The sequence below is a fragment of the Tetrao urogallus genome, assembly GCF_951394365.1.
Source record: "Tetrao urogallus genome assembly, chromosome: 21".
Taxonomy (NCBI): domain Eukaryota; kingdom Metazoa; phylum Chordata; class Aves; order Galliformes; family Phasianidae; genus Tetrao; species Tetrao urogallus.
Window position 1 is genome coordinate 340,504 of NC_136834.1, and position 9,184 is coordinate 349,687.

Below are 9,184 nucleotides of genomic sequence, written 5' to 3' on the forward strand. Positions count from 1 at the left end.
GAGCAGCGGTGCCCTAGGGGTGCAAAGGGTGAGCAGCAGTGCAATTGGGGACGCACGCATGTGGTGGGTCCTGGAGGGGGGGTGCAGCCCCATGGGTGTGCGTGTGGGGCTCGGCACGGCGCTGCCCTGGGTGAGCCACTGCTGTGCACGTGCAAATGGAGCCTCCCATGTGCAAACAGCCATGTGTGTGCCAGCTCAGCCCTGCAAACCTGGGTGAGCAAGTGGTGCCTCGCACGGACGTGCAAATGTCACCAGGCGTGTGCAACATCACCCAGCGCTGCGCTGCAGCTGCTCACAGTACCACACAGATGCACCCTGAAAGCACCGTGAGCGCCCCATGCCAGCCCCATTATTTATTCCCCCCTCCCCGGATCCCCCCTCATCCCCTATAAATAAACCTTTGCTTTGTTTTTACTACACCCCAAACTTCGCAGTGCTGTCACACGGCGGTTGGCACAGCAGTGGGGCTGCGGTGTCCCCACCCCAAACCATTCACCCCCCCCCCCCCCCCCTCCTGAGCGCTGGGCTTTCCCAGAACGGGCGGTGCTGTGCTAAATTTGGGGTCTGTGTGTGGTTTGGGGTCGGAGGGAACCGCCGAGCGGTGCGACCGCTGCAGGGCAAATAGGAGCTTGGGGTCGGGGGGGCTTGGGGGGGGGCGACAGACCAAAAATCCCAAAATAACCCTGCAGAGGGAATGGGGGATTTGTAACAAAAAGGCTCAGAGAGGGGAAAGGGAGGGGAAAAAAAAAACAAACGTGGGCATCCAGCCCCAAAATCTCCGCCCTCCTGCAGCCCTGAGCCCCACTGCAGCCCCCAGAGAGTGGGGAACCCCAACCCCCATCCCCCCAGCATCGGCTGTAGCGATAAATAGACTTTTATTTGTACACTGATATGGGTAACACAACCACGACCCGGGAGGGGGGCTGAAAAAAACCCCACAGCCCCAAACTCTCCCCCTCCAATCTGGAGCTGTTAACCCTAAAGAAAATAGTGGGGAGGAAGGGGAAGTGGGGGTGGGGGGCAGCAATGTGGCCCCTGCTGAGTTCTGAGCCCCCATACTGTGGGATTTTCTCCTTTTTTTTTTTTTGTTTTTTGGAGGGGGCACACTGGGTCTGGCCCCACTCTGCATCTGGGGGGGGGGCATTGCACTGTGTGTCTCCCTGTACCCATTCCCCCTCCCCCCAGAAGGGGGCATTGGGGTGAAGGAGATTGTCTGGAATAGGGGGGGGGACCCTATAGGTGGGTCCCAATCCCGCAGTGGGGACGATGGCTTCGGCTCCTGGATGTGAGCGGTGGGGGGCACTGTGGGGGGGGCACAGTGGGGACCCTCCTTCAGCGGTGCCCCCCCGGGGTTTGGGGGTCGGCTACGAGCCCTGTGTGGGGAACAATAAGGGCTGTAGGGCTGTGCCCGGATTAGGGGGCACGGGGGGGTCGTGGGGATGGACTCTCAGCCTCACCGGGGTTGAGGGAGGCTGCTCCAGCTGGATTTTGATCTCGGGGTGGCAAGCACTGCCTGTTTAGGGGGGAGCATGAGCACCCATGGGTGAGCCCAGCACCCCAATGCTGCAGGGACAGGTACCTGGGGGGGTGCCGGGGGGATTCTCTGGCCAGGGGGGATCAGCAGAGGGGTCACGCTGCCGGGGGGTCCGCGAGGATGAGTGGCTGTCCTGCGAGCACAGGGTGGGGTGACGGGGTACTGCATCCCCAGCACCCACCTCCCCCCCCCAACCTCAGCCCCCTGAGCCCATACCCTGCCCTGCTCGCCCACAGGCTGCTCGTCCGGCTCCTCGGCCACACTGCCGAAGCTGCTGGCACTGGAGGACGAGCGGGAGAAGTCCTGCAGAGGCTCCGGCCTCTCCGCCCTGTGAGGGACAGAGCTGGCCCCGTGCCACCCCAGACCCTGTACGTGCCCCCCCCCGTGTCACCCCATCCCCACACTGCCTCATCCCTGTGCCATTTGGCTGCCAACGGGACCCTGTGCCAGCACCACTCCACCCCGGTGTCACTCTGTTCCCATGCTGCCCCATCCCACCCCTACCGACTTGTCCCCGTGCCACCCAGCCCTGTGCCACCTGAGTGCTGCGCTGCCTCCACCCCACCGCACTCACCAGCAGTCACGTCCCTGTGCTGCTGTGTCCCACAACACCCAATTCCTGTATCACCAGGTGCCAGCCTGTCCCAGTGCCACCCTGTCCCCATGCTGCCTTGTACCCGTGCCGACCCATCCCTGTGTTACTGCACCACCCTGTCCTCATACTGCCCAGCTCCTGTGCCACTGGGTGACAGCGTGACACTGCACCCGTACTGCTGCCCCATCCCACTGCCACCATCCACGTGGCACCCGGTCTCATTGCATCCTGGTGCCCCTCCATACCAGTGTCCCTATGTTCCTCTATCCCCCTATCTGTGTGTCCCCATATCCCATTGATCCCATGTCCCCACGTCCTGGTGTCGTTGTGCCCCTCTATCCCCATGTCCTCTTGTCCCCGTGTCCCGATGTCCTCATCTCCCTGTGTTCCCGTGTCTCCCGTCCCCACGTTTCCACGTCCCCACGTCCGTGTGTCCTCATGTCCACATGTCCTCGTATTCCCATGTCTGTGTGTCCCCATGTCCCCATGTCCGTGTTTCCGTGTCCCGATGCCGGACCTGTCGGGGTTCCGCCGGCTCTCGGGTGAGCTGTGCGCGGAGGAGTTGCCGTCGTTGCCCGGGGCGGGGCCGTCCCTGCGGGGCGTTGGGCGGTGATGGGGGGCCGACCCGACCCGCGTTCCCCCGCCCCCGTCCCCACCTGCCCGGCGCCTCCTGGATGCTCTCGATGCCGATGGCGCTGGAACGGCGCGAACCGAGCGGGCCGGGCCGCCGCCGGGACGGGCTCTTCCCGGGGACCAGCAGCGCCTGCGGGAGGGCGGTAAGCGCTCAGCGGGGGGCGGCCGGCTGGGGGTTGCCCGCACCTCACCTCACCCCGCCCCGCACCCCGCCACGCACCTCTTCCACCGAGCCCAGACCGATGGCGCTGCCGCGGCGGCCCCGGCGGCTCCCGGGCACCAACAGCGACTGCGGCGGCACGAGTCAGGGGCGGGGGCGGGGCCAGGGGGCGGGGCTTGGGAGAGGGACCAATGGAGGAACGGGGCTTCGGGCGGAGGGGTGGGGCCAGGCGGGCGGTGGGAGGGGCCGTGCCAAGGTCGGGGCGGGGCTAGGGGGGGCGGGGCACGCCGGAACGGAGAGCCTATGGGAGGGCAGGGCGAGCAGGAGGGCGGGGCTTAAAGAAGGGAGCGGCGGTGAGGTGGTACGGTCATGGGCGGGGCCGACAGCGTGGAGGGGCGGGGCCTTGACAAGGGGCGGAGCCAGGAGGGAGGTGGGCGGGGCATGCAGCGAGTCGGGCGGGGCGTTGTTGCGGGGCGGGGCTTATCAAGGGCGGGGCCTGTGGGAGATCAAAGCTGCGCGAGGGGCGGGGCTTGTCGGAGGTCGGGGCCTATGGGAGGGCAGGGTTGATATAGGGGCGGGGCTTATCGAAGGGCAGGCAACGGGAGGTGGGTGGGCGGGGCTAAGAGAAGGGGCGTGGCATGGCACGTGGAGCAAAGGGCTGTGAGCTTGAGGGGCGTGGCCTTGTGTGCCAAGGGGGCGTGGCTTTGTGCTCATGCATTGAGGTGCAGCGGATGGCGCGGCCCAGAGGGGCGTGGCCCCAGAGGGGCGGGGCTCTTGCGCATAACTCCGCCTCCTCCACCAGGCCCCGCCCCCCAGCAGCTCCCGGCCCCACCTTGAAGGACTCGAAGAAGCCCGGGGCCGAGCCGTTGTCGGGGCGCTCCTCGTCGGGGCCCATCCCCAGCATGGCCTGGCTGCGGCCCTGCAGCTCCTCGTGCAGCGTCTCCAGCAGCGCCGCCCGCGTCCTCTCCTGCACGGCACCCAGCGTTCTGCGCAAGGCCACACACGGCACCCGCCACTGCCACCCTTGCAGCACGCACCTCCAGCTTGGCGAACTTCTCGGCCTTGTAGCAGGCGTACTCGGCGTTGATGAGCTTGGTGAGCAGGAACTCCTGGAACTCGGGGCCCTGCAGGGCGGCAGCGGTGCTGGGCGGGCGCCAATGGGGCTCCTCTGCGGGCGGCACCCGAGAGTGCTCACCTTCCTGAAGACAGCAGGGTCGGGCAGCGGCGGCCCAAAGAAGGGGACGTCATCGCGGGCGGTGACCGACACTTTGTAGAGGGGCCCCTGGGGGCCGCCGGGTTCCAGCTGCACCACCACGAAGGCGTGCAGGAAGTTGGAGGCGATCATGTCGGGCACAAAGGGGGTGTTCTCGTCCTGGAAGACGACGGCCACGATGTCGTTGCCGATGTGGCGTTTTCGCTGCAGCTGTGGGGATGCAGGGACACGGGGATGAGGTCGGTTCCTGCCATCCCCCTGGCCCTGGAGTTGCTCAACGAGGTCATGAACACTCCATAAATACTTAGGAGGCACCAGCAGCTCCTACGTCCCCTCCAGCACCCAGCACTACCTCAGGAACCCCTGTGCCCCACTGAACATCCCCAAACACCCCAAAATGGCCCCCCAGCCCTCACAACCCCTGTACCTCATCAATGACCCCATACTCCTGTTGTCCCCACCTGCTGCGCATCGCCCTCAGTGTAGGGCAGCTTGGTGGAGACATGGAACATGATTTCCTTGTCCCGGAAGTGGCAATACACTGACTCGCTGCCCGTCTGCCCGTGTGTCACGTCCAGCCCTCCCCGAAAGCTGCATGGCATTAAGGGGAGAGGATTTTTTGGGGGGAGGAAAGGGAGTAACCCTTTGGGGTGCTCCTATCCTGCACCCTGCACGCACCCCTTGAAGTCACGGAGCTGCACCCGCTGCCCCAGGATGTCGAGGAATTCGGTGAACGCTGGGCTCTCTTCCGTGGTGCCGAAGAGCTCTTCTTCTGAGGTCTGTGGGGACAGCAGTGGGTGCCCCCCGGACCCTCCCCCCAGATTCCCACCCTGGCCCCACACCCCGGTACCTGCCCCAGCTTTTGGTAGATGACACCAAATTTGAAGTGGTTGCTGAGCACGTGCTCATCGAAGGCGAGGATGAGGCGGGAGGCCTGGGGGGACGTGGGGTGGTGGGTTAGGGATGGGGTGGGGATGGGTTTAGGATTGGGGTTGGGGTAGGAGTAGAGTTAGGGTTAGGGTTAGGGATGGGAGTTGGGGTTATGCACTGTGCTCACCTTGGGGTAGAGCACGGGATAGAAGCGGTCCACGTTGATGTCCTCGCACACCAGCTGCAGGGGGAGGCAGGGTGCTGAGGAGTGGGTGCTGAGGAGCACCCATAGGTGCTGCTGGTGGGCAGAAGGGCACCAACCTTGGCCATCTGCACCACGTTGGGGAACTCGGCCAGGCAGGAGATGGGCACCACATCGTGCAGGGTGCGGGATCGGGTGCTGCAAGGTGAGAGGAGTCAGGGTGCCATGTCCACACAAACTCAGCACCCATGGGTGCCCCCTGCCCTGCTCACCGCAGCAGCAGGTGGAGGTGCTCCTGCTCATCATATTTGAGGGAGAAGACAAGGTGGCCCAGTGCAGGGTCCAGGGAGTAGTAGTTGAAGTGTTCCTGCCAGCAGCCAGGGGGGCACCCATGGGTGCTCACACACGAGGCACCCACAGACCCACCAGTGGCCACTCACACCCATGGGCACACACGCAACGGGGCCACCCGTCTCACCATCCCATGATCTCCAGTATAGACCTATGAGCACGTGCCTGTGGGGTACCCATTCCTGAGGACATCCATCCTCGCAGGCCACTCATCCCACAGACACACGTAGGGTCACCACGCCCATGGGCACCCATCCTCACCGGTCCCCTTGCCCATGACCACCCACCCCTGCTGAACACCCACACTTCTGGGGTCTCCATCACCATTCGCACCCATCTGCATGAAGAACCCCATCCATGAGCACCTATGCCATCGATCCCCCACGTCCATCAGCATCCATCCCCACATGCACCCACACTTACAGGACCCCTGTGCCCATGCACACCGACAGGGATGTGCTCCCCGGTGCCCACCTTGCCCAGGAAGTGCTTGCGGTAGATCTTGGCCGTGTGGTTGCCCTCCAGCCGCACACGGGTGCCGGGTGCTGGGTTCAGGGGGGGCTCGGGGGCCCCGCTCAGTTGGTGGTTGGTGCCCTCGATCCAGTAGCCCCCGAATTGTGGTAGCAGGATGAGGGGGAACGGCCCTTCCCGGCCCAGCACCTGCACCCACAGCTGAGCTGGGTGCTCCCTGATGCCCACCCACCCAACCTCACCAAACCTGGGAAGCACGGCCACGCTACCTCGTGCACACTGGGGTATGGGATGTAGTCCTCTTCTGTCTGCAAGGCAGTGGGGGGGTGAAGCCCTTCTGGAACTCTTCAGTGCTGTATGATTTCCCCCCCCCCCCCCCCCCCCAAACTCCCTTGTTGGCACATACCTTGAGTGGGGGGGGCACGGTGCGGTGCTGCTGGGCCATGCTGCTGCCTATGGGACACGGCCATGGGGTACGGGGGGCACCGGGGGCTGTGTGATCCATCCCGGTGCCGGGAGGTCACCCATGGGAGGGAACAACTCACCGGGGGGTGGCAGTGATTGCGGGACGCAGCTAGCTGGCCGAGGGGGGGCCAGGGGGGTCCATCGTGGCGCTGTCTGAGGGGAAACGGGGTGCGGGAAGCTGTCCCCTGGGGGTGTCCGGCTGCGGGGAAAAACCATCACCGCCCCCTCCCCAAGAGTGCGACCGTCCAACCCCCCCCCCGACCCCCACGGGGCGCCCTCTGCGGGCGGGCGGGAGCGGTGCGGGGCAGCACCACGGACAGCGGCGGGGACCCCACGCGCAGCGCAGCCCGACCCGACGGCCCGCGCAAAAAGCGCGACCCCCCCCAGCCCCGTGCAAAGCCCGCGGGGGGCACCTCCTCCTTAGCATCCGTGGGGCCCTTCTGTACGTGGGGGGGGAGGGGGAGACACCCAAATGTACAGCCAGGGCGGGGATTGGGGGTAACAAGGAGGGCAGATTGCAGAGATACGGTTGAGGGGGGATGGAATATGGGGCCGAGATGCGGGTGGGGGGAAGGGACGGGGAGCAGGTTTGGGGGCGAAAGGGGGGAGGCAATTTGTAGGGTACATACTGGGGAGGTTTGGCGACACTCAGGGGCTGACGCCCCCCACCCCCACCCCCAGACCCCCCATCTCCTCCCGGTACCGGCAGCGGCTGAAGGTCACGGGCCCGGCCCGGCCCCCCACGCTGCTGCGCGGCCCCGGGGACACCGGCGGTAGTGGCAGCCCCGGGAGGGGGGCTGCGCGGCGCTTACCGGGGGCGGCGGGAGCGGAGCTGAGCGGCTCGGGGCCGGGTCGGTACCGGTACCGGAGAGCAGCGGCGCGGGGCCCCACCGCTCGCAGCCGCCGCGCCGCGTCACGTGCAGCGGGGCGGGGCGGCCCGCACGGGGGCGGCCGGCACCGGGAATGGCACCGGAACCGGCACTGGCACCGGGCACCGCCATCCCGACCCCAGGAGAGGAGCAAACGCCTCCGTAACCGGCAGCGGACCCGCGGGGGGAACGGGGATGGGCAGCGGGAAGCGGGACCCGGCGGCGCCGTGCCCTCCGCCCGGGCACTCGGCGTCCCCTCCATCCGTCCGTGCTCAGAGCCACCGCGCTCCCACCCCTGAGCAGCCAGGCTGCCCCCGTTTTCCCACCCTCGGTATCCACAGCGCTCCCACATCTGCTCCCCCGTCCCCAGGGACAGTGAGTCCATTTGCCTGTCTGTCCCTCTGTCCGCCTGCCCTTCCATCCTCCCACCCCTGGTGTCCAGAATCCCTGTCTGTCTGCCCGCCCATCCATCCTTACTCCCATCCCAAATGCCCAGAGTCCATCTGTCCATTCATCCGTCCTCCAATTTGTCCACCCTCCCATCTCTGGCGCCCAGAGCGAGTCCATCTGTCTGTCCATCCTTTCACTCTCCCCTCCATTCATCTGTCCTGTCATCCCTGGTGTCCGGAGTGAGTCCATATATCCATCTGTCCCTCCCTAGTGCCCAGAGTGAGTCTGTCTACCCCTCTTCCCATCTGCCATTCTCCTAGCCCTGGTGCATGACTGAGTCCACCTGTCCGTCCCTCCACTCGTTCAACATCCCAACTCTGGTGGCCAGTGATTCTATCTGTCCATTTAATCTCCCACCACTGGAGCCCAGAGTCCAGCCATCCATCCAGCCCCCATGCCATGGGTGCCCCCAGGACTCCTCAGCATCCCCCAGAGCCACGACCTGGGCTGCAGGAGGAAGGCAGTGACTTGGGGAAGGGCTGGCACAGACTGCTGCACGCCAGGTGCCAGGGGCTGACACCAAGCTGCTGCACCCAGGGAGCACTCATAGGGCCCAGTGCCAGCACAGGAGCACCAAGGGCTCAGCCCCACAGCTGCCCAGGCTGGAGGCATGCAGGGATGTGGGCAGCTCTGTCCCACAGCACGAGCCAGCACTGCATCTGCTAGGGAAGGGCTGCCAAGCATCGCCTGGCCCAGGGCATGGGAGCACGTGGGCTGCACTCAAGGAAAGCAGTGGGTGCCAACAGCCAGGAAGGCTGCAGGCCCAGGGGAGAGCAGGGTGCCCAGAACAGCGGCCACAAACCTCTGACAGAACGAGAAATGTCTAACTTTATTATGAAGATACCTCAACAGTGCCCTTTTTTTTTTTTTTCTTTCCTCAAGTCTGGAAGTGGTAACACTAGCTCCTGCTACAAACACGCAACTGGGGAGAGGGAGAGATCCTTTCTGGGAGCTGGAGATGTAAAAAAATTAATTAGTGCATTCCTGAAAACAAGAACAGAGGGAAAACCTCTCGCCAGGGCCCACGCAGCCCTGATGGGTCCGAAGCAAGGGGCAGAGGGCTCCCGGCAGTAACGGACCAGAGAAAGATGTTATCAAAAGTCATTAAAACAGCCCACGTTTCTAAAAACACAGTTCACAGAGAGAGAGACCGTGCGGTTACTCGGAGCGGTCGCGCCTGAAAGTGAAGCTGCGAAGGCGAGCAGTGCGGTGCGGGCAGCCCGGCCCTGGGAGCGCAGGGCTCACACTGCAGGGAAATGGATGAAGACATTCCTCACAACGAACAATTTCTTTACTTTCATGCTGTACTGAAAGAGGAATAGCGGATCAAAGAGGGGATTATCTGGAAGCAGGTTACGCCTAAAGAGTTAC

The 9,184-nt window shown here is 64.8% G+C and overlaps 1 protein-coding gene across 1 annotated transcript; it reads right to left on the minus strand.

Annotated features, from left to right (window-relative positions):
- Positions 1–1,364: 1,364 nt before the first annotated feature.
- RAP1GAP (RAP1 GTPase activating protein) lies at positions 1,365–6,474 on the minus strand (the record flags this gene model as incomplete). The annotated part of the gene is made up of 19 exons (XM_079545521.1): positions 1,365–1,373; positions 1,458–1,513; positions 1,580–1,667; positions 1,751–1,862; positions 2,647–2,721; positions 2,786–2,892; positions 2,983–3,051; positions 3,755–3,889; positions 3,960–4,046; positions 4,118–4,345; positions 4,597–4,726; positions 4,814–4,914; positions 4,986–5,069; positions 5,193–5,246; positions 5,327–5,405; positions 5,480–5,574; positions 6,033–6,218; positions 6,299–6,337; positions 6,436–6,474. 19 exons carry the CDS (start codon positions 6,472–6,474, stop codon positions 1,365–1,367), a joined length of 1,773 nt encoding a protein of 590 aa, XP_079401647.1.
- Positions 6,475–9,184: the final 2,710 nt, after the last annotated feature.